Source organism: Limanda limanda, chromosome 14 (genome assembly GCF_963576545.1).
Source record: "Limanda limanda chromosome 14, fLimLim1.1, whole genome shotgun sequence".
Taxonomy (NCBI): domain Eukaryota; kingdom Metazoa; phylum Chordata; class Actinopteri; order Pleuronectiformes; family Pleuronectidae; genus Limanda; species Limanda limanda.
Genome location: NC_083649.1, coordinates 16,740,031 through 16,765,704, shown reverse-complemented (window position 1 = coordinate 16,765,704; position 25,674 = coordinate 16,740,031). Strand labels below are relative to the sequence as shown.

At 40.8% G+C, this 25,674-nt stretch overlaps 3 protein-coding genes across 3 annotated transcripts; 1 reads left to right on the top strand and 2 right to left on the bottom strand.

Moving 5' to 3' along the window:
- Window positions 1-886: 886 nt before the first annotated feature.
- LOC133018982 (transmembrane 4 L6 family member 4-like) lies at window positions 887-2,965 on the bottom strand. The gene is made up of 5 exons (XM_061085322.1): window positions 2,780-2,965; window positions 2,280-2,345; window positions 1,312-1,445; window positions 1,042-1,237; window positions 887-895 (listed from the first exon to the last, which is right to left on the bottom strand). Exons 1-5 carry the CDS (start codon window positions 2,963-2,965, stop codon window positions 887-889), a joined length of 591 nt encoding a protein of 196 aa, XP_060941305.1.
- Window positions 2,966-6,489: 3,524 nt separating this feature from the next.
- On the top strand, window positions 6,490-13,034 carry LOC133019196 (mannose-P-dolichol utilization defect 1 protein-like). The gene is made up of 7 exons (XM_061085587.1): window positions 6,490-6,619; window positions 6,910-6,975; window positions 8,147-8,279; window positions 9,824-9,909; window positions 11,247-11,362; window positions 11,706-11,816; window positions 11,922-13,034. The coding sequence occupies exons 1-7, from the start codon at window positions 6,535-6,537 to the stop codon at window positions 12,036-12,038; spliced, it is 714 nt and encodes a 237-aa protein (XP_060941570.1). The 5' UTR covers window positions 6,490-6,534; the 3' UTR covers window positions 12,039-13,034.
- A 2,111-nt stretch (window positions 13,035-15,145) lies between these two features.
- On the bottom strand, window positions 15,146-20,597 carry slc25a35 (solute carrier family 25 member 35). Its single transcript, XM_061085586.1, has 5 exons — window positions 20,067-20,597; window positions 19,914-19,979; window positions 19,679-19,831; window positions 18,221-18,355; window positions 15,146-17,274 (listed from the first exon to the last, which is right to left on the bottom strand). The coding sequence occupies exons 1-5, from the start codon at window positions 20,436-20,438 to the stop codon at window positions 17,104-17,106; spliced, it is 897 nt and encodes a 298-aa protein (XP_060941569.1). The 5' UTR covers window positions 20,439-20,597; the 3' UTR covers window positions 15,146-17,103.
- Window positions 20,598-25,674: the final 5,077 nt, after the last annotated feature.

Below are 25,674 nucleotides of genomic sequence, written 5' to 3'. Positions count from 1 at the left end.
CATGAGGGAAAGTATTGTATTAATCTGTTTTTCATTTCAAGAGACAGTCACCATTACTCTGAAGAAGATTCAGAAGCAGAATAAAGCCACAGAGAATATATGACTCAAGCTGTATAGCTCATCTTCTCATTCAAGATATTTAGAAGTTAAATTATTATTGATGAGTTTATTGACTATTTCTTATATTTGCCCCATTACCTGAATTACACCAACATATGAAGCCTTTTTGTCCTTCCAAAGCAGCCTGACATTTGCAATTATACTGTAAATCCAAACAAATACTTGTGTGGGGATGAAATAAAGATGTACATGATACATGATTTCCTTGGCATTGTTTTCCTGTGCAGATCCTCAGGAGCTGATTCAATCGAGGCCATGTCTGGAGAAATATCTGGTTTTATTCTCATACAACGGATGCTACTTTTGATGGTTATGATATGTATTCCAACCAGTAAGCCGGATGTTCAACAGTAAGTTTATATGACCCTGAATCATCTCCATCATTATCAGTGTTGAAACCGTACTGATTGAGATGTGTTGCGATAATATAATCTGGAAAATCATGCGTCACCGAAGAAGAACTTTGTCCTGTACTTTATGTAAGCAGCAATCACTCAAGGGCACCCTGACATTTATTGCTTTGTCTACGAGCCAAATATTGATATCGGCCTAAATGATTAATCACAGCCCAGCAATGTAGCTCAGCAGCGTTTATTTGAAACCAATTAGATCATACAATCAGCATGAATTATTTTCGAATACTTTTCACAGGAATGTGAAATATGCCACGGTTGAAGGTAGAATTTCAGTATCTCGTTCGGCGGCCCAGGGCGTGAGTCGACTCCTCAGATCACTGCCAAGGATCAGAGCCCTCTCGACCAGGATATTACGCCGGCTGTACGGGAGGAAGCAAACAAGCAGAAAAGTATAACAACAAAATAGAATTCAAGGCAATAAAGAGTGGAGCTGAACTTGATCCTCTCAGAACACACAACCTCTGAATCCTGACAACATGGAGGAGTGAAGTGTGTGTGTATTTACGTCTTCAACGTCTTCAATCCCGCTGGTTCCGAAGATGCAGCCAATCAGTCCGTTGAGGATCTGAACGGCACACAGTATCATCTGCAGGCAGCCGATGGCCATCAGAGCCACGAACAGTGCGATGTTGAACTTCACCACGTTTTTGGGCTCAATGCACTCGCTCCAGGACTTGTAGTCGGACAGGTAGGACGCGGTACTGTGTGTGCAAGAACAGGCTGTAAAACTGATCAGGTTGATAAATGCCACGTATGAAATGGTTTCTGCTGTCACCTGTTTTTAAAAGGTGTGGTCCACTCGCCCTGGACCTTGCAGAGGGGCCCGTTAGTCAGACCGAGTGCTGCTACGAGGAAGCTGTAGAGGGCGCCGACCAGGCCCACTGCAGCGAACAACACCGATACAAACATCTGCAGAAATTTGAATGAGAAGTGAAGGTTAGAAACATATACTGTATAATTCACCTATTTGTTCTCCAACATATCAGGTCACTGATGTAGGGTTAATTTTATTTTCCAACCATCAAGACTAAACTGAAGGGTCGTCTCCTTTTATTTTATATAAATGAACAATGAACAGTCCCCTTAAAAGTGTTTTATTTATACTTTAGTCATTTTTTTATCTTTCCTATATTTAGTGTCCCATAATTACATTAAACCATGTTAAAATAATTACCCATTCAGTTTAATTGTGACACAGTTAGTGTACATATTGAAATTAAACTGTTGTATCTCACTCTCTGTTTGGATTTGTTTTTAATTAGGCCTTGAGAATCTTCCATGTTTACAGAATAAAATCTATGGGACAGCTTTGCTTCATGACTAAAAATTAGAAAAACTTCTTTTAGATATTTGGTAATACAAAATATTCACGGGTTAATATTTATATAAGAATATGAGAGTTTGAAACCAGTGTCAGTCATGGGTAATAACGCATGGGTGTTGGCCTTGTAAATAAATGTGCTTCTGTGTAAAAAGGAGAAATGCACTGTGCTGTGGTTGTGTATTATCTTATCGATCTTGACATAAACGCTTTGCAGTGGTGACGCAGCACTACGCAGCATTTCTACTTTTTTGTTTCTTCAATTTCATCACTGAGTTCTCCACTTGACTGGTGTCCGATACATACGTGGCAGTTCATTCTTTACCTTAGAAATAATAGTTTGGCCAAATAATGTTACCTACAGTAACGTATATGCCCTTTTCAACTTTTACTTAACACCTGCCTCCCTCTGACTGACTCACCTTAATGCGACCGTGGCAGCACCTCTGGTTTCCAGCCAGCTGGATGTACAGACCTGAGATTAACACCTGGAAGGACAGGAAATTAGATGCAGCGACATATAATATGTTCAACATACATTAATAAGTTTGTTTGTGAAGTCAGTCCTCGGTCAGGTTTTATGGACTTCCTGTTCCGTGCATCAGATATGTCACCAAGAAATCCAAACTTCTGTTGGCATGAAATGTGCCTCATTAGATTATCATGTATTAAAATGTGTGGTATGTAATAACTCTGCTCAGCTAGAATGGCACTCGGTAGAGCTCGTACCAAGGCCTAACATGAGTTACTCTCTGGTTATCAATCACTGAAGCACTACATTGGGACTGAGAAAAAGTGACAATGGCAAACCAATAAAAAAACAATACAGTTTAACCTGAGGCTGCACATGACATTTCAGAATAAAGTTCCACAGCAGCTTCGACTCCAGCTTCACACCCAGACAGGAGAGTAGTCAACTCACCAGTACACCCCCTCCGAGGATTCCCCCCAGGTACTTCACCTCCGCGGTGATGTGTCCATCTTTGCTGTACTTGACGTCCCAGCCGGGAAAGAACAGCAGAATGTTACAGATGATGGATATGAGGATTAACGGGTACAGAGTACCAGAGATGCAACGGGCACATTTTGCTACCGCCCCGACACACATGTTGTCTGAGCGAAAACAAACTAACTACTGAAAGTTAAGTTGGTTTTACACTCACATCCTTCCTGTTTTCAGAGATGATGACCAACAAGACAAGTGCATTTGAATGATTGTGCAACTAGATGATTGACAAGAGGTCTTCAGTCACATTGCACTTAACTAAGTTGTCTTCAAAAACTTGTCCTGCAAACTCAGTCTTTACACCAGAAAATATTTTTTTTACTACAGTCATGGTAAAGTCATGGTAGTTGTTGTGAAGTTTCAGAGCAGCATAATTACCTCTGTCAATGAGGTTCTGTAGTCACCTCTGTTTTTGGTGGAAGACTGGAAAATGGGCCATGTAGGAATCCATTGGTACATTAGGCTTATTCAGAGAAACAATATCTATGAGCGTGTTCAATTCTATGTGGTTGTAAATTTATATTAAATCCAGCCTGCAATTATTTGATGTATCACACTGGAAATAAATCAATGACTTCCATAACTAGGAATTAAAACACAAAAAAAGGATATTCATGCATAGAAAGTTTAAGAGTCAGGACTCAGATCCACTCGTGTGTATTTTTGCATTGTAAATTCCATTTCAGGGAAATTGTCGACCTCAAAGCCTCTTCCACTGCAGACTGTTTGTGTTTTGCTTGATGCTGCATCATTTGGAGTTCGTTGCATTTGTCACTTGATGAATCATCGTTTATTCATCAGCCGAAGGAGGGTACGTTTCTATGTGCTCACCTGAAATCTGTTTACCATGTGAATCCATATGCAGAATTGTTGAGGTCGTTATGATCCAGTGTGCAACCTGCAGCAAAGGATCAAGTTAAATGTGCAAACTTCCCACAGAGAGTGGACTCCTTAGTGAAGCAGGAAACTTCCTTTAGTAATTAAATGTTTGCCTACTTGCATACTGGGACTACAGAGTCCTCTTTATCTTTCATTTTAGAGGATGATGTAATTACCGCAGCCAAGGAGGTTATGTCTTCACCCGTCTGTTTGTTTGTTGGTTTGTTTAATTATAAGCAGGATTACACAACAAACTACTGGATGAATTACAAAGAAACTTGGTAGAAGAACCCATGAAATGTTGTTGTGGACCCTGGAATTTTTTAGGAAATAATTTTTGGATCTTGATGAAACAGTCAGACATATTTAGGGGACTGATATTTGTGAGTGTGTGAAATTTGATGCAGATCCAAATAGAATGTGTTATTTCATAAGGCGTCTCTTAGGCCTTGATGCAGGTATGTGCTCTGCTGTTTAGTTTACTTTTCGACAAGTTCAGTTTACTTTACCTTACTTTTAGTTCAGTTCAGTTCAGTTTAGTTTACTTTTGTTTAGGTTCTGTATAGTTTGGTTAACTTTTAGTCAAGTTCAGTTTAGTTTACTTTTAGTTAAGGTCAGTTTACTTTACCTTACTTTTAGTTGAGTTCAGTTTAGTTTAAGTTACTTTTAGTTAAGTTTAGTAAACTTTTAGTTACTGCCTAATTTTATTTTATAATACTGGGCCACTGGGATACGCTCTATGGTATATTGGTTAGATGACAACCCAATACCCTGTGATGGGCTAGAGATGGAACGGGAAGACTGTCTACCTTATTCTATGAGAGCTGTTGTACTATCTCCTGTCCCAGTCAATAGATTTTGTTTTAAACATAACCCTGTAATTTATGCTTTAATTAAGATTTGGAAACAACTGAGGAATCATTTCAAACTTAAGGCAGTTTCATTCCTGCTACCTATAACTGCAAACCCCTCTTTCACTCCCTCAGCTCTGGATGAGGCCTTTTCCACCTGGAAACGATTGGGGATTTGTATTGTTGGTAACCTATACATAGAGGGGACTTTTGCCTCTTTCCAGCAACTCCAAGAAAAGTTTAATTTACCGAGGAATCAGTTTTTCAGATATCTTCAGATTAGGAATTATGTCAGAACACACCTCCCTAATTTCGAGAAGGTAAACCCCGACAAGATAGAGAGTTTATTTAATCTGTTCCCTAATCCACGCTACATAGTCTCACAACTATGTGAGATACTACAAAACTTGTGCCTTCCTAAAATGGACAGGATAAAAGAGGAGTGGGAAAGAGAGTTCGGAGCCCTGATCCGTCCCAATGTTTGGGAGGAGAGTTTGGAGCACATCCATGAATGTTCTATAAACGCCCGACACTGTTTGATTCAATTTAAAATAGTGCACAGACTTCACTACTCCAAAACGAAGCTGCATAAAATATTTCCTGAAGTCTCTCCTTTGTGTGAGAAATGTGACTCCATGGAGGGTACTCTATCTCATAGTTTCGGTCTCTGCCCCAAACTTCAGAACTATCGGCATGAAATATTTGATTTCTTTTCGTTGATTTTGGGGATCCAACTAGATCCAGATCTTATCTTAATAATTCTGGGAACATCTGAGGGGCTAAGGAAGCTAAATAGTGCACAAAAGCACCTTCTGACATATGGCCTCATAACAGCAAAAAACTGATCCTATTTAACTGGAAGAAGAGAGAGGTCCCTTCATTTAAGCATTGGTTGACTGATTTGACAGACACCTTACATTTGGAGAGAATTCGTTTTATTCTGAAAGAGAAGTTGAGGGACTTTGATCAAATCTGGCAACCTTTGGTCTCTCATCTCGAAAGAGAATCTGATTGAGTCCCTAGTTGGATGCACTCCTTGGGGGGGGGGGGTTGTCTTTTTTCTTTTCTTTTCTTTTTTGTCCTGTCCTTTTTGTTTCATCTGTTTTGTCGATGCAGGGCATTGCTTGTTTACTTGCTATTCTTTTTTGTCATTAGTCTTTTTTGTCAGGGATTACTTTTTCACCTTCTTTAAAAAACAAAGGAAACATAACTGTCGACTGTTAATTTCTCTGTTATGTGATTGGTTTCCCAATAAACATATTTGAAACAGTTAACTTTTAGTTATGTTCAGTATAGTTTAGTTTTCTTTTAGTTCAGTTGAGTTTACTTTACTTTACTTTACGTTGAGTTTAGTTTAGGTTACTTTCATTAAAGTTTAGTTTATTTTGGTCCTTTCAGTGAAATCCCAAAGCAATTTTACAAAACAATACACTTACACATGAATAAAAAGGAGGAAGATACATCTTATATTAGCATGCCCTTTTCATATAAATAACATAAATACAGAAGACCATCCCCTTTTTTATTAACTTTTCACACATCCCATAGCAACTAATTATACATTAACCAATATCCATTATCATAACTTATATTTTGCATTAACATATCGTTTAAATTATTTTTACATAGTAAAGAAAATGACAAATTGATGAATAAAACGTGTTACTGGAGGGGATTTTTTTAACTGTAATCCCCTCCCACGTGTACCAGTGTAGTATTTGAATGAATTGAACGCCAAACAAACACGGAGCAGCCTGACTTTTAAAAAACCTTTGGACTTGTGGAGCCCCAGCCCCTCAGAGACCCTCACAGGACTGCCTCCGTCCTGCGTGTCCTCTGGTCTGTAAACATTGGGCAAGTGAAGCACCCCCCCCTCCCCTCCCTCCCCCTCCTCTCCTCTCCTCCACACAGCAGCACTCCTCTGGCCGCAGCCGATCCACCATGTCTCTCTTCAGAGAGTTCCTGCTGACCTTCCTGATGCCCCAGAGATGCTACGAGGAGATTTTCGTCAACTTCCGTTTGAGCGGTGAGGCAAACTTGGGAGGGGGGGGGGGGATGTGGAATGTGGCGAGGAACATTTTTTCGGAGATATGCGCAACACAGGCCTAGGAGGGAGGGAGGGGCGTGTTTTCTTTTCCACCACTTCTTTAAAGAATTTTTTTCAAAACTTGTGTTGCAACTTTAGACTTGGACAGTTCGTGCTGATGTTTCCAAACCCATCGCGAGTGTCCCCCCCCCCCCCCCTTGTGTTGTGCAGCATCACGCAGTGTCCAGGTGCGGTTTGACTGATCTGATCTTGTTTCCTGTCTGTCACAGTGTCGTGTTTTCTGCATGTGCTGAAGAAAGCTGCAGGCTTCTGGATGCTACTGGACACGCTCCTGGGTAAGAGTTCTGTATCAGCTGATTCAAGCACGTGGCAGTAGCAGCAGGACGTTATCAATCAAACCCCCAAATAAACAAACACACACACACACCTTCCTGTTAGAGATCCCTCAACTTAATCCCAGGTATCATTTCAGCAGCGCCTCTTTACAATATAATGATTAGTTAAGACTTCATTGATTGGATCTTCCTGACACAGTGATCAAATTAGGATCTTCTTGTTTTTGCTGAGTCCTGACCAGAGTTTAGCCCTTGAACTGAAATAAGCCTCATCTGTCGTCATGTCTCTGGTGTGTCTGTCCCCCTGTCAGTGTTTGTTTTCTGCGATTGTCATTGAGGATGCCCTCCTCTATTGTTACTGCACAACAACATCTACCTGCGGGTACTAATTAAGTCACTTGAACCTGAACCTGAAACTCTATGGTGGCCCAGAAGTGCAAAACACCCTGACAAATTAAGAAATGCACAACAACACGACCGCCAAATGCCAAAACCAAACACATTACGAAATCCAAACCACAAGGCTCAACGCTGTCCAATGGGTTCAGTGTTTTGCCGTCATGTTTCGTTGTTTGCCATGCCTTCATGATTTGCACTTTCGGACCACGGTAAAGCCTCTGGCCAAAATATTGCTCTGATGCTGTAGTGGAGACGAGCACAACACTAGAAGGACACTCAGTAGAGCACATACCTCTTCCAAGGCCTCACATTCCCCTTATGGTGGACCTGCACCAAATTGCACACACTCATAGATATCAGTCCCCAAGCCGAAACATGAATCATGTACTTCATCAAGATCCAAGAATTATTCCCGGAGAAGTAAACGGAGACATTAAAAAATTTTCTTTGAGTTTTAATATCATTAGTTTTCTAGTTTTTTCTAATCCTGCTGAAGCAAACAGCGATAAAACACAAGCTCCTGGTGATGTCATCGATATCTCCAGGTGTTCAATGCACATTTTTACTAAGAGTAAGACATTAGTTTTCCACATTGTTTGTTATGGAGGAATAAGAAATAAGAGGCTAGTGTGGATGTGTCAGTTATTGTTTTTAGCTGCGTGTGCATCACCAAATCAGTGCTAGAGTCAATTAATTTGCACCTCCTTGTCTGTTCTCACCTCCTCGTCTGTCCTCCCCCCTCCTCACCTCCTTGTCTGTTGTCTCCCTGCAGCACCGTTGCCTCAGCTGCTGAAGATACTGTGGAGAGGAAGTGCAGACGGCCTCAGTCTTTCCTCCGTCCTGCTGCAGCTTTATTCCCTGTCGTGTCCTGTTGCGTACGCCGTGGCCAACAACTACCCTCGCTTGTATGTATTTGATGTAAAATCAGTTCAATCAGCACGCCATGTATTGTTTTCTTACTGCAGGGCACACTTTGATCAAACCAGGTTAGGCTGTTGACCTCCTCAAGCCACAGGTGTTAAGATGAGATGATGGTTCTTCTTCTATTCTGATTCACTGGATTCAGACACTGAATCATTAAGTGACATAAGTGTCACATAATGTTGAGTTGCAAACCTCCCAGTTCTCTTTATTTATCACATTTTATCTGTGTAACCCCCATATCACAATTTGTCTCATGGCTGAATAAGGTGGGACATGCTCTGTCCTTAGGAAAAACTAACAAGAAAAACCCTTTTAGCAGGGAAAAAGAATGAAGTAACCTCAGAGAGAAAAGTTGTATGTGGATCTTACAAACAAACATACAAACCAACTAATGGACAGAGGTTAAAATAGAACCTCCTTGGTGGAAGGGATCAGGGGCAAGTTGTTCAAAAGATTTAATCCGGATAAAAGTGATGCGGATTGGATCAAATCCTGAAAACGCGTTAATCCGGATCAAGCCATCAATTTGGGATGCATTTGATCCAAATGAGATGGATTCTTCTGCTCCCAGGAGAAGGTGGATTCAGTGTGGATTTTGGCAACAAAACTAAATATTCTTATGTCTTAGATTATGTTTTGTGTGGGGAAATGCAGACAAAAAAATACAGAAATTTTCAAATAATTTGTGCCGATACATATTTATTTACATTTTTCACATGATTTGTTTCACCATTACAATCCTATAGTAAATGAAATACACATCAGGCTCACTGTCAACCCTGTAAGTAAAGTAAAGGGAGAAAACAAAAAATATTTTTCTTCACATAAAATAATATCTCAAATAACTGTCAATATAAAACAACAGCTCTCATCACATATGAAGAATTACGAAAGTTTCTTTTACTGTTTTCTGATGGACGTTTAACATTTTCATGATTGATTTACAAATGATCTACAAATGAGTTTTGCTTATTTGTTAATGTTTGTTGTGGCTCAGATTATGTGTCTGAGTGTTTAAAAAGACGTTTTTTTTTTCCTATTGTTTAAATTAGTTTTTTTAAATAAAAAAAGTGACTCCACATTGGCTATTCAACCTGTAGTTCTTCACATAACTAATAGCATATATTCTGGTCCTATTTAGAGTTTAGTCTATCCGGGTTAGGTAATCTTAAAAAGTAACCAGGATAAAAGTCAAATGGATTAATTAATCCTGGGTAGAAAAAAATGGGATTTCCAAATCCGGATCATCTACTTTATCATTGACTAAATATTTTGAACAACCGACCCCAGGAGTTATCATCGTTGTGCTTATCGTGATTCCCTTTCACCTAGATATTTACTACCTGACATTTATCAACAAGGGCTTTTTTCCCTTAACGCAGGACTAATCCTACATTCTACATCAAACGTTCAAAGACCATGGCTCCATTAACATGTTTACACTGCAGAGTTTTCAGTCTCAATAGAGCTGGTGTGTGTCTCTCCTCGCTTCATGTGCCCTGACATGAGTTTTACTGCTCCACAGTGCCTGGGCTGAGAGGATCTTCACGCTGGCCCAGCTCGCTGTGATTGCCTTCCTCATCCTGCGTTATCGTGGTGATACTCTAAAAGGTGAGCACACACGGCTGCACAGTTTACTAAGGCAATCTTCAAATATTAGTTTCAGGATACATCTGGTGTCATTGTGTACAGTATATATTTTTAGCATCAAGAAATCATACAGAAAAGATTAAAACCAACAACGCATTTGTCTCTAAACTTCCATGTGGCTCTCAGGCGAAGGCCATTCTTTTAAATCTCTCTGAAAGACACATTTTATTGGTGTCCTTTTTCCCCCAGTTCTGCTCTTACTGTGCATTTTAATCATTCTAAAATGTTTTAATTTGATCTAGTTTTTACTCTTTTTTCATCTGTAGAATTTTGTATTTCCGTGTCTGTTCTCTAATGCTATGCGATCTTTAAATTGCTTTAAAATTGTTTCTTATTGTTTGCCTTCAGTTTTTTGCAAACATCACTCAAATAATTTATTTACAGCAGCATGGTGTAAAAATCTTTGAATGCATTGAAATAAATAAAGTTTCATTGTTTTATCAGACTGTATTATCCATCTCATTGAATCTATCCGGTTGACCCTTGTATTTAGATGTCTTCTATAAACAGCTATAAAAATAAACCTGATTGCTGACGGGGGAGAAACTCCCCTTGATGTTCTTTTTGTTGAGGCTGGACTCAGATAACACATTCAGATAACTTTGTACTTACAAGTGACAAGTGGCGTTTTTATCAAACTGCTTGTTCTGACAAATGTTTTCTCCGTCCATGTTGACACGCAACAGAGATCCTCTGGGGCGTGTCAACATGTCACGACTGTAATTACACTTGTAATATGTATTGTAATTTGTAAACAATAAAAAGGCTTACCAGAGCACAGATAAAGAACATGTTTTTACTAACATAAATCAGATGACTGCTTCTTCACAGGTCTGTTAAACCTTATAAGGAATTAAGACCTGGATTAAACATTATAGATTGATACTAATATAAGACCTGAGTGTAATTAATGACCTGTAAGTAATCGAGTAACGGCCCAGAATATCCTGCATGGAACACATTTCATCTGAGTAACTGGGGAAAAGGAAATCCTGGATTTGCTTGAGAACATTCCTCTCAAATTCTTGTGTGTGTCTCCACTGTTATTCAGCTGAATGTGAAATGAGTTTCTGGTGACACTCCCTCAGTGTTTTTATGGAGCGCCACCTTGTGGTATTTGTTACAATGCAACTAGAAACAGAGCTGTTTTAATTTAGATGGTTGTTTATACATCTAATTTTTTTTTTTGAGTAATCATCCGTGTTTACATTTGATTATTTATTTACTGTTATTCTTTGTTTTTCAAGGTTCTACCATCTTTTACATCTTATATCTGTTTTCTGTTTGTAATGTTGCAGGAGTGCTGTTCCTCTTGGCGTACAACGGTCTGATGTTCCTCCTGGGCTCCTATGCTCCAATCGCACTCGTCTCATGGATGCAGTCCTCCAGTTTGACATCTTTAATCGCAAGCAAGGTAAGATCTTTTCTGGCCAGCTCATTTTCTGAGCTGTTCTATGACTAACGTAACTCCACCAAAGCCGCACCAAATTACACACACATAATGTTAAAGAAAGAGAGAAAGAATTCCTTGATCCGCATCAGAATTTAATGGGTTCTTCCCTAAACCCGTACCTCTTAATCCTTCTTGTAAGTTCTGCGTAAACTTCTCTAAAAGCAAATAACAAGGAAAAAAAAAGGGGTGAAAACCTATCCTCTGTAGCAGAGGTGAAAGACCCATGAACTTGAACTTTAAACTCATTTATCAAAGTAGAGTGAATTCATTACCACCATTGATTATTATCGTTTATCATTTACAGGTTCTCCAGGCTGGAACTAACTACTACAATGGCCACACAGGCCAACTGTCCACCCTGTCTTTGTTACTGACGTGGGCAGGGTCTCTGAGTGTTTTCTTTTTCTCTCTCCAGGTATGTATACAGGAATTCCACACAAGCACAGTCCCACAGCTGCACATGTTACATTATTCAGTTCAGTTGATGCCTTTACTAACTGAAAACAACCTGTGTGCACAGGAGAGCGGATATTCACTGGCTACTTTGTCCTACACACTGTCAGCATGTCTCAGCTGCGTCCTCCTGGCCCAAGTCCTCTGCTACAGGAGCAGCACCGCCACTAAAAAAGAAGAGTGAGTAGAGGTGGAGGATGCTGACGAGTCCGCTCACGTGCAGAACCACTCTGTCGGTATAAGAACTTTTTTGTTATTCTGTTCCAGATGTTGGCGCGGAAGTAGCCGTTAACGTTTACATACTTACATATTTTATGTTCTGATATACATTAAAGGTCGTACATATAAAGTACTCTGCCACTAGATGTCACTCTTAGACCAGGGCAAAACATCGCCCATCACCTCTCCTCTGAGCAGTGTGTCGTCTAGGCAATCTAAAAGTGTCCAGTGAAAGATCCCTTAAATACATAACCACAGACACAACTTAAAAAAGGTTTTAATCTGTTTAATGAGAGCTAATAACAAAGAAATCCATCGGTTAACCCACGGGTAAGTGCTTCTCCTGTCAGTGTCTGAGGATGTGTGTTTTTAAGAGCGGTCTACTCTCAGTGGGTCTGCATGGTGGCCAGCAGGTAGTCGGCATGGCTAGTTCAAGATAGCCGTGCTGCGCTGTGTGTAGCCTGTAGACTTTGTAGCCATAAAAACCAGGTGGAGCCACAGTTACAACCCTGTGCTGAGCAGGTGACAGATGTGTTTACAGTGTTTTTGTGCTTTGATGGGTGTCATTTTCACATCACTGCAGATCAGAGCTGGAGGGTTCTCCCTTTATAAATGTGTGACGGACCAATAGTTTCACAGGGAGCTATTTGCATGTTATAATGTACATATTAATACACACACTCAGAGGGAGTGTGACTTCAGTCTCTGCGGAAGACGCCATTACCACACTTTTTTTCCTCTATGTTAATGTTTGAATATTGTGTATATATGATCAGTTTAAAGTTCAAAGTTAAGTGCCGTGTGTCTGAGGCCTCACATTGTCCTGCTTCTTAATTGCTTATTGCAAAAAAATCTTTTGCTGCCATCTAGTGATTTAAATCAGTATGACTTCACTCTCAGGGGAAACTAAATCCGATGGAAGCAACGTGTGACTGTTAAAATAAAATTTGTGTTAATTTTCCATGTGTTAGAGTTTGTTGATTTGTATTTTTGTCTTTGTTGACCACCGCTTTTAATCCATGACCAGCGTGACTGACCATCCACATGCTGGCAGACATTCACCAGTCTGAGTCATTTCTAACGCACGTGCACATTTTGAATGCGTAAGACCAAGCAATTTTATTTATAAAGCACCTTTTTATACACAGGTAGATTTAAGGTGCCGAAAGGTTTTGATGCCTCCAGGCTTTGAGGCCAGGATGAAGTGCAAGTTGTTCACAGGTCACAAGTAAACACTTAGATCAGACAATGCCACTTACTAGTTTTCCTCTTCAACATCACAGTGGTGATTCCAGTTAGATAATAACAGGAATTCCTGAGTTGTTTTTCTATTTGGCATCAGATAAAATGATGCATAAAAATGTAGAAAACACCGTGTTCCACCTAAATAACGCAGTCGCCAGGTTGCTGTGCACTTTTTAGATTTTGAAATCATTTGTTTAGGCTCACTGATCATGGAGGCCTCACGCCCTTTTTCCTACTCACCCAGTGACGCTTTGTGCCTTCGGCTACTGAGCATCTCACTGGAGCACCCGGGACGCAAGTTTCAGCTTGGGGGTGTATTTAGGGAGTTGTTTATCAGCTCTTTCTACACTTTCTGCTCTATTAAATCGTGTCGAAGCTAACGATTAAAATAATGCAAGATAACTTAGGTTTTGGAGGAGCAGTTTGATGTGTTGAGATTCTTGAGTAAGATCTTTTTTCAAGAGTCATGCCTCTTGACTGGCCTCCAGGCCTCGAGTTTTTCCAGCCACTGTGAACAAAACATCCAGTGTTGTTCAGTAACACTTGAGACGTGTGCAGGAGCTCTGCCAACTCCCAGTCCGGTGACTTTGTCTTCAGGTACAACCAACACGCCTTAACCTTCTTCCTTCTGCCAGATCAGATACAAGAAATACCTGCTGAACTATGTTGTGGAATGAACATGATACTGCGAATGAATGTCTGAACATTCAGGAAATACAATATCAGAAAAAACAAGTATTTTTAAATCAAAATGAACCGAACATACACGCCTGGAAAAGCAGTGGGTGCTTTTCCCTCTACGTCTGTTGGCAGTGTCCCACACTCGACCTTCTGAAGGACTCTGAGATACTCAAATAACTACTGATTGTTGTCACTGCCAGTTTTAGCACTGAGAGGTAAACAAATCTCAGATATTTTAACACATTTTTACTCCTGCAAGTGGAATAATGAAGGGTGAACCACTTCTAATGACGTAATGAAGTAAAAAATGGATTTGAACTTTGGCTAATGGGGCTTCATGGTGATGCAGTGGTGCCTCAACGCAAGAAGGCTCAAATCCTGCTTGGCGATGGTCTTTCTGTGTGGAGTTTGCATGTTCTCCTCTTGTCTGTGTTGGATTTATCCCACAGACAGATTGGGGGTTAGGTTCATTGTCAACTCAAAATTTATGGAAAATGGAAATGGTGGTTTGTTGGCCCTGTGATACACTGTTGGGCTGTCCAGGGGGTGGACTCCTCCTCTTGGGCCCCTCAAAGCTTCATCGGATGTTGGACTCTGGATAATTTAGGATTCTAGGGATGCAGAACTATTGCCACCAGGCCCAGCTACACTTCATGTTGACTGCTAATTAGCAAACACATTCCAACACAAAACATGATTCTTCTAATCCTGATGTCCAGACCTGCAGGGCTGCTTGTGCTCGATCAGTTCACTTGAGTCTTATTTCAAAATATCGAACTTTCCTTCATATTTCACAACTGTTTTTACTTTCTGTTTCAAAAATGATTGATTCCTTTCAAATTCCTTCTGCATGTAAAACACAATCTATCATTTAAAATGACGAATTCTAAGATCATGTGAGCTCATGTGAAGTCTACTTTCTGTTCTCTAATTCTGACTTTTGGGAAATTCATCAGTTGCTGATTGTTGGAAACCTGATGAGGAAACAAGCCTTATTCACTCACTGCTCAGCTGTGTGAAGTCAACACCAGGAAGTATCTTTCAAATAGTGCAGGGCTGAGTGTAACCATTGCAAAACATCAGTCATTTTATTTGACCCCTATGTAATTCAGTGCAAACCAAACAAAGAAACAATGAAATCACTTTTTATTTGCTCTTCATGTCGGTTCGGTAACAGGAAGTCCATGTTATCATACATTAATGGAACATTTCCGAGCTGCCGCATGTAACAATCACAGACCCTGATCAACTCACTGCACAACTGACGAGACCTTTTCTGACCTTTTAAGAAACCTGAAAACTGTAACAGAATCCAGCAATTTTCTTCAGTCCTTTAACTTACAAATAAAAGTCCTCAGGATCCTACATGATATAAACCAACCAGTAACCCTTCACTGTGTAGTCTGTAGTTGTAACCAGAGTTAGTGGACAGCACACTGTGTTAATCAGGCAGAAAAATGTAATACTTTTCAAATAAAATCGTTACGGCCCCATGAGCCATTTTTATATGTGAACAAAATAAATGGCACAAGTTTTGGCACAAAGTTTGTTTGACAGCATACGTTTCTAGTCAGAACTGTTTTGAGCTGTTTAAAAGGACAACTGTCCCTGTCTAGGGATTGTTATAGAGTCAAATTTATGTTACTTGTCTAATTTAGAACAAGTTGCTTTAAAAAGGTATAAAATGTCTTCCCCTGCTGTATGAAAATCTTCATATAAAACCAAAGCTCCGACTTAATCATACAAAATAGACAGTAGTAACATGAGCCTCCTCTTCTGTTGTGGAAAGTCAGCTGGAGTGTGTGTGTTTATCTTGCCACAGTGCTGCCATGTTCAAAGACTCAGCACACTATTTAAATCACTAGTGATGAAAAATGTAAAGAAATATGAAGTGAAGATGCCACATTCAAAGACATTGTTTACATTTGGACTTTTATCTTTTTATGACTAGTGCTGTTAAAGCTGCTCCACTTAGTGATCCCCCTAGAGGCTTGCAGAATCTTTACCTCTGCAAATGAGGTTAGGTTTTCATTGCTGTTTGTCCAACTTGTTTGCAGGATAACGCAAAAACAGCGGAACGTGGTGGAAGGGTGGGATGTGGGCCTGGGAAGAACCCATTAACTTCTAGAGCGGCTTGATTTAAAGACATGATTCAGGAATTTTATTTTTTTTTGTATTTAGGAAACTGATATCCATGAGTGTGTAAGTTGATGCGGCTTGACTGGTTATAAGCTGAGTGTTTTCTGTAAAATTTGTGTTTTAGAGTTTGTGTATTTTGGGTTTTGCATAGTTTCTGTTTTGACATCGTGTTTACAGTTAATATTAGTTTCTGCTTCCTGCAGGACAGTTTTTTATTTCCAGCATGATTCAGTTGATCGATGTTTTAAAAAAAAATTGCCTTACTTATGAATTTGTGGCATTTTTCTCCTTAGGAAAACATTTTGGCCTGTTGCAGCGCGTTTGCCCTCCTCGGCCACCGTACATTGACACAGATTGAAACATCCAAACTCAATACTTCATATCATACACATCTCCTCTAAATTCAGCGTCACGTGTTTGGTATCTTTTCAAACTTTAGGATCAATGATCAGCAGGAGCTCTTGAGCACTCTTTAGCTGGCTTGAAAGCAAAGAGGCTTCTACACTGGTTTAGACTAATAACTAGGTTCGTAAAGCATGAGGCAGCCTTCACCTGCACAAAGGGAACAACCATGTCTTTCAAGTTTCTTGCTCTACCACTTACACTGCGAGTCCATTCATGTTCTCACACTGTCGAACCCACTGCACACTGTGAGATATCTATTGGAATTACATCTGTATATGAGGTATGTTGGTCTCTGTGCATGTTCTCATCATATTCTATTTAAGACAGAACTGTTCACTGCAATTCACTGCAGTTTGCCCTTCCTCTCTGGAGCTATTTGTCTGTACCTATTTGGTTTCTGAATGGAGTGTAAAACGTTACCTTTGCTCCGTTTTCTCGTTCCCGTCAACGAAGCAGAGCATCTCTTGGTTTTTAACCTCATAATAGTAAAACTCATTATACCTTTGCACTCTGAGCTTAATGAGTTACCGCTTCCCCCCAGTCTCCTCGTCCTCCTGGTGTTATCTGTCCTTCCGGTACATTTTGCGCAGTTCTTCCCAGAAGAACAAGGACAGAATAGTGTGTGGTCCGAGCCGGAAGTAAGAGGCTCCCAGGCCTTTGTAGAGTCCAGTCAGGCCCTCCTTCTTCAGCGTTTTGGAAAAGCAGTCGGCGAATCCCTCATAAATCAGCCCCTGAAACATGACAACATGACATTCAGCGGAGATCTGAACAGCCGGAGAAGTGTTTGTCTTCTGTGCCCACATGACCCATAATGGGTTTTATTCCTTTATTTGAGAGTGTGTTTTTTTTTTTTTGAGAGCAGGACTTCCTGATTTCACATTTTGTTTTCGTAATGCTGTCTGTCAGAACCCTGCTTGTGCTCAGAGTTCCTGAGCTCTAGCTTCAGCACGTCTCTTGCTGCTTCTGTGTGCCTGCGTGATCTACTCTCGGATTTTGTTCTTCTGCTTTTGGATTTTTTGTGCCACAAGTCTGGCAAACTTCCCAAACCAATAAAATGAGGTGTATGACAAGTGAAATTGTCCTGCTATCGTTTCACTTTTGCTGTTGGTATCGTCTCCTCACACCTGAGACCTTTACATAGAGCTGTTCACTTGTGATCCAATCCCGAAACTGATGTTGATATCAGGTCTGAACGGGCATTTTTGACGAACAAAAGTTTATAATTCTTAAAATTCTTTTAGTAATAAACTCATAAGTTCATGAAACACGTTTTGCTCAGTTAGATAATCTTTTTAAGAATGGCGGACCCTGCAACATCCAACACATTGAATAGCTGGTGCCAAAAGATGTTGTTAATGTCCGTATATCTTATGGCTTCATCCATGTTAGTCAGTTTTAATTTTAAACTGTTTTTTCAAAGCTAAAATAAATCTACGTCCGTGCAAGCTTCTTTTTTATCTGTGTATCATAATAATCCTCGTCTATACATGCGCACCTAAAAATGTATATCACGAGATCTTTCACGTAAACTGGCAGCTTTTGTTGAACTTATGAAGAAGTTGAGTTGTTACTGCAAGTAACTGTTTTCAACGTTGTGTAGTAGTGTGGACTTATCGGCTACACATAGCAACAGCACTATTTTTTTAAACTAAAACTAGGTACTGTGGAGACCCTCACCTTGCCCGCAGGGTTCACCGGCTGGTTGTAGAGCCGTGTGCTGACCACGTCAAACGGCGTCATAGCCATCACCACCACCACACTGCTGATCATACCGGCGCTCAGGGCCACCAACCAGCTGTCCTTTGGGAAAATCTTGGGGACCAAAGACAAAACAAAAAAAGTCATGAGGCAACAAATTCCAACAGGAGGACGGGGAAGGCATGCTGAGGTGGACACAAGTAAGAAATGAGATGATGCTCTCATCATCAGGGTACCACCATGTGTACAGCCAGGTCTAATTTTAACTGCTCATGATGTCACACGTTCAGAGAAACAGAGGAATTGTTCTATCTATAGTCCCTATGTCGAACACATGCAGTTGGAGATCTCTTTATTTGGACTTTGCATAGACGTCCATTCATAGTGGACGGCTTAACCAAAATCTTATTGCTGACTTTGACCAATTCAACCCCTGAAACTGCAAAATTGCTTTGTCGACACACACACTTCACCCGCCCCTCCATCAGCGTAGCGGTGAGTAGATAATGAGTGAATTTTCATTTTTCTGTGAACTATCCCTTTTACCTAACCACCATTCACATCTTAAGAATAACCTCAAAAATGTAGTTTTGCCTCCTTAGGCTCAGCAGGCAAACCAGGCTTTTTCTGTCAATCTGACGTTTTTATAAACACATGAATCCTTAAGAAACTTTGATTTGAACAGCTGGAGATGTTGGAATGTGTGGCCAGACCCCCCCCCCCCCCCCCCAGCCTCTCCCACCACTTAAAGTAGCTGAAAGGAAGTCTGAGAGATGAGGCATTTCAAGTTAATGATACACTCAGTTGGTTTGCTTGTTTTCTGAATATTTTAGCTGACTTGTCAAATGAAAACTGATTCTGGCTTTTAGTATAAATCTATCTTCTTTTTTAAAAAGAAAAGAGAGCTGGGTCAGAAGCCCCTCGCTCCCAGTGGTGCAGCCGTTGCATAAGCTGCGTGTTTTCCAGCAGGGGAGGCCAGTGAAAGGTGTCGAATTTCTATTCCAGACGAGTGCAACGCCGGACGCTTTGTCACGGTGACCGCTTTTGTAATCTGTTCACCACACTGCGTCTAACACTATGCCTGCATTTCTGACCGTGGGCCTGTTTTTAATAATTAGTACATGATCAATGTATGAAGTGACAAATAGACGAAATATTTCCAAAAAGTGGGAAACGCACATCACAGTTTATAAGCTACAACCTGGTATTTTGGCTTTAGATATAATTATACTCATAGCAGCTCTATCTTGAGTGAGGCAAAGACCATTTAAGCCAGACATCCCTCCCCCCCTCCCCAGTCCTGTTTATTCTTGGACAGCGTAGTCATATGGAAGACGGGCACCCTTGGTGACCTCCTACAATCAAATATATCCTACTACACCCCTGCAGTCGCCCTGTTCCCGATGATGAAACCTCCGAGAGAAAACGTGTGCTGACCTGAAGGTCAACGACCAGCTCCTTGGCGGAGGAGAAGGTGGAGAGCTGGGCGGACGACCCCACGGTGACCCTGGGTATGGCAGCACTGGAGCCCCTCCACAGACCCAGAATGCCGTGCTGCCTGTAGATGGCTGCCAGAGCATGGATCATCCCCTGGGAGGAAGAGGAGCAACACATGAGGAGGGAAAGCCCGGGATACCTGACCCCTCCGGCCCCGGGGGTGTGTCTGTGTTACCTGGTGTTTGTATTGATGACCCACAGCGATGGAGGACGTGGACTGACTCTGCAGATGGGTCTTGACCTGTGAAGGGAAACTTCTGTTAACTTCTCTCAACCTTGAGGTGTCATGTAACAACACACCGGCCTGCAGAGGAGACCCGCTACTGACCAGGTACACGGGGCTGCCGATCACAGCTCCCACCACTCCGGCCGAGGCTCCTGCCAACGTGGTCTTGACCCCGCTGACCCTCCCGTTGGTGTGGATGTAGCCGGACGACTCGATGACGGCGTAGGAGCCGAGTCGGACTCCGTTCATGCAGAACTGGTAGACGAGCCCGGGCACCAGACCCTTCTGCAGGCCGGCCAGCCCGTCGACCTTCGCGATGGTGTAGAAGGCGTGGAACACGTTGCGGTAGTGGACCTGGTACGTGCCCCGGCTCCGGAGCTCGCCCTGCAGCTGCATCCGAGTCTTCACCACCTCCAGCGGGTTGGTGAACAGACACGCACCGCACGCCGCCGACCCGCTCAGCACGAAGTCCATCCCGGCTTCCGTCGGTCCCGTTGGTCCGGTGCCAGGCGTCGGGAGTCGGGAGGACGGATGTGGGAATCGAAACTGAGTCAGGACAACCCGTTCTTCATCATACCAGCCGCTCCTTCCTCGCGTTCCTCCTCCTCCCACACACTCTACACACACACACACACCCACCGGGCACACACACAGCTCAGCGAGGGCAGCAGGAGGCAGACATGAGAGCACTTCACGAGCCCCTCGGAAAATCCTAATCCCCACAATGACTTGTAGGTTACATGGGATCTGTTCTATAAATGTCCGAAACACACAAGCAAAAACGAGACCACACATGTAACCAGGGTGATAAAATAACCTTTTAAAGAAATGCAATTCATTGATTACTTTTACATTAGGTTACTTTATATTTATTGCTTTGTATAGCTGTGATTATGGTTCATTTTGGTAATGTATTATTATGTTTAATATCATTCAACTAAACAGTTATTTACTGTTTCATTACGTCTTTAGAGGTTCAGTGTGTACAATTTAGGGACATCTAGTGGTGAAGTTGCATGTTGCAGCTGAATTCCCCTCACCTCACCCTCACCTTCCAAACATGGAGGAGAACTTGTGGTCGCCTTCAGTTGTCATTAAAACTCAAAAGGTTAATATAGATTATTCTTTTTTTTTAAGTAATTACTAATAACATGTATGTGTGATGTGTCTAGTTAAATGATAGGTTTAGATTCAGCTATTTCTTCTCATTAACATTTTTAATACAATAGTAAATGTGTGTGTGTTTATTTTGTCATAATGTGTAAGGGAAATGTAACATTTGACCACAATATGATCATGTGTATTTCCCTGTTGATTGATCATGAATGAATCTCATACAATGTGACCTTGTTCATGCTGTATCCTGTACTACTGAATGAATCTTGGCCTGTTTGCTTTAACTAAGGCATTGTTGTTTGGATTTCATCAGAAAGTCCCGAACTTTGACTTTTTAACAACCCCAACCAGAGTGGGAGGGTTGAGCCAAATGCATAAAGACAAATAACTGTTTCCCATCGGAGTGCATATTACAAACTAACTGTTGTACGCACCATGCTCTGAGCATTAAAGTGTGACAATACTGTAAGAGAGCTGTGTCTCGTTCCACGTTGGTAGAGTGGGATTGAAGAAATTGCCACGACAAATGCCTTTCCTTTGCAAAAAAAAGTTTAAATTTTAAAATTTTTCATTTCACTATATATCTACCCATATATACATTGTGGCAATTTGTTCTTACACTTTGACGAAAATATATCATTTGTATGTGGTATGTCAGAATAATGGAGTTATAACCATGTAGTATAATTTCTCCTTACGTGATATCCGTCCCCTGAACGTCTCATGGAGGATGGGTACCACGCATAGTACGGTGTTGGTATGACGCGCAAACTCTGAGCCAATGAAAATGGCTCTTCATTTGTACAACTGTTAATGAAGCCCCAGGTGATTGGCTGGTTTATGGAGGGGCCCAGTCAAAGAGATCGTTTCCTTTTTCCACTGACTGAAGGCTGTTGACACATTCCACATTCCACATCCCGAACTAGTGACACTGTTACACACACACACACACACACACACACACACACACACACACACACACACACACACACACACACACACACACACACACACACACACACACACACACACACACACACACACACACACACACACACACACACACACACACACACACACACACACACACACACACAAACACATTATTATGGTTAGTTTTGGCAATTAATATACTTATTATCATTCAACTCTACTATGTATTTTCTTTACCTTTTAAGTCCTTTTGTTGTAATGTTGTAAAAATAAATACAGACCATTAATTATACCATTATACTTTAAATATGATTATTTTGTGTGTATTGGTATTGTATGGGGTGAAGTCTCATTAATAACTTAACATTAATTTAGTTTAATGTACATTAAATGTTGTAAAAACATCTCCATTCTCTTATCCTGTTCGATTTCAAAAATATTTAAACTGAACTTAAAATTTATTTTCTCCATATCTGATGACTTTTAACCAGGGCCGGGTCTAGACAGGCATGTATGAGGGGGCAGCCACAAATCTTGAGGGGGCATTGTGCTTTATTATATTATTATTATTATAAATTGGGATTTAGTTTGAGGGGGCACAACATTTATTTGAGGGGGCCAGGCCCCCTCTTGCCCCTGCCTAGACCCGGCCCTGCTTTTAACCCTCTCCTGACATTCCTCATTAGTGATATCACAGTATTCTCAGGTGAGTTCGGGTAAAAGGTGGGTCAGCAGGGCAGCACCATCCCCCTCAATTAGAGATTATTGTCAGAGGGACAACAGTGACGTCTTGGGCTGTTTTTAACCACATCTCAGTTTAATCATCTGAAGAGCAGTTACAGCTCAGTGGCCTGAGGATCACCAGCAGCACGGCACTTCCAATGTGTGTGCTAATGTAATGGGATTTTTGCTTTACATTGAATTAATTAAACAGGAAAAGATTATGGACTTGCCTTTAAACCGTTGTAAACCACCAACTCATTATTTAGTCGAGCCATTTGAGAACGATTGACTTGTTGCAGTGAGATTGAGGAATGAAGACTTGGCGTAAACGCAGATTTTGTTTGACAGTGATGCGTTCGCAGGTCCTAGTGGAGTAGTTTCTATTCTGTGCTCTCACCTTTGACTTGTAGACAAGAGGGCGGTGGTCAGATCTATTTGAGTGTCAGTGTCTTTGAGCCAAAGTCTAATCTCCTTGTCTGGGTGGGTGGGTTTGTTCTTCGTCACTGAGCTGGATTAGACTACAAAATAAAATCAGCTTCACCTCTACCCTCTTTAATGGGATTATTGTATATATTGATGGGAGTATGCTCAGGGTCTTTTGAACAGCAGCCTAAAGGCCCAGGACAGGAAGTGGGCTTAAATAGGCCTAAAGAAGACTACATTTTATGGTTTGGTTTAAAGGTTTCTTCTCTGGGGCCACCTGTTGTATCCCCGTTCAATCTGCATTTCTTTCAAATGGCTGAATTTTTACTGTGCAAAGCTCTAAATGAACTCGCATTCAAAAGGAAAAACTCTAAAATCAGACGTTGAGTCCTCAGAAAAAAGACATCTCAAAGTTATATTAGTTATAATATTATATTATATATTATATTAGTCATAATATAAACAATTTTGCAACATAATTTCCGATAACATTACTTAATAACATTAAGAAAATAGAAAATTGAATTGTATTTCTTGCCTTTTGCCTAGTAACAGCATGTTGTCATGTATTGATTGTCTGTTGAAGTAATGGATGTTTTTGTTTAATGTTACCAGTGGTCACTTTTCTGTATTTTAGATGATAGGCTAAGTGATTGAAATTGAAAAAAAAGAAACTTTGCGGTCAATGTAAAAAGTAAACAGATGCCGTGGCACTCAGACTTGACAATCATGTCAATTACTGTTGTAAGAATGCAGGATTAACTGTGAAACCAAAATGAAGAGCATATTACCATACAGTAAACTGACACTCTTGTGAAACAGAGTTTAAGAAAATGTACCCCCCCCCCCCCCATGAATTCCCATCACACTCCTATGTGTATACTTATTATTTTTGTGTTAAACAGGAGCTGCTTATAGCTCCTCTTCTGTTTGAAACTGTCCATCCTCTTTAGCTGCCTAATTGAAATCCTTCATCTCCCTTTCCTCCACACTAAATCCTATTCACCTCAAATGTACCCAACACAATTAGTTTCTCCCTTTTTCTTGAATGCATTAAAACTACAGGTGTGGGCGTGCATGCAGCTTCTACAGCTAATGTGAATTAAAACCTTATTTTCTCATGTACCTCAGCTCAAACAGACACACAATTGTTCAAAGATCACGTAAACCCATATGCTGCAGTGTCGGGCTCTGGGACAAGAATGGGAGATAATCCATTTTCAACGTGCCAGCCTGATTCACTCATGTGACTGTGTGCCAAAACACATTCAGAGCTGTACTGATTATACGTCACTGTGTATCTCAGACTTCCTTATTTCTCTTTGGTATAATTCAGTACATCGCAGCCTAATAAAATGCAGTCATTAGCACCCGGCTTGAATTTATACATTTGGTAAAATGATGCTCACTGTCAGTAATCAGTAATTACTGCTGCTGCTGAGTTACACTAATAGCTTCTGCCAAGTTGCTGGGTGTAATCCTCACCAGCTAATGAACTACCAAGTAGGATTTCTGGCGCAGGGTAAACCTCCACTCGATGCCCCGACCTTTCGGACACATCCCTCCAGGACCCGGACGAGACGGAGATGATTTCTCTTTGTTCTGGTTGAAAATACATGTTGGATGACAGCAAGTGATTTAATTTGTTACAGTCAAGTTCTCATTTGAGTCCCTGCTACACCAAGAAAGTAGGGTAAGTAGTATTCATTAATAATACCATCTTTTTGTAAGTAGAATAAAAACTGGAGAGAAATTAATAGATTAGCCTGCTGACATTATTGAATAGTTTTGGTGTAAATTACATTGAATCGTCCCTCATTCGAAAATCTGCTCTGGCTTTTCATCATCATGAATTGCAGAATCCATAATCAAAAACAAGATCCTGATAATTTTGGCAATATTAATTTCCCCCCATTTTCCACACGTTGCATGCATATAAAGGCTGCTCGTTTTTTGGGTGAATGTTATGCAAGGATTATAAGCCTTTTAGATCAAATGACAAACGTTTCTTTTCTTTCATATTGCAAAAACTGCACTAAAATCTGTAAGAACATATTTTATTACACTTTATATGTTCGGGTAAAAACATTAAAAGGGAGTGTAAAAATGAAGGCTAATCATCTATATGTAAATCTCTAGTGTTAATTGGATTATGCGGAGTCAGGAAGGCAGAGACAGATTGTATCACTTTCGGCTTTCAGTACATGAACCAGGTTAAGACAGAGCCGCTTATACACATGTAATACACACCCAGAGAGGCTTGGCACACTTTGCATTTCCTGTCCCATTTTAATGCAATGAATTAAGTTTCTTGTGCTTCCAAGATGGTTTGAGTACTTCAGGTGTAACAAGCGCTAACTCCTTTCAAAAAATGTTCAATGATGAAAAATAGGTGAACTTGTTGTAGTTTGCCATCGTCAGGAAGGTAATCTGAAGAAGTGAAAAAGTCTGAGGAAGTGAAAAGACCTTGTGCAGCACAGTGTGAGTTAATGCTAACCCAGCTTCCTGGGCTTGT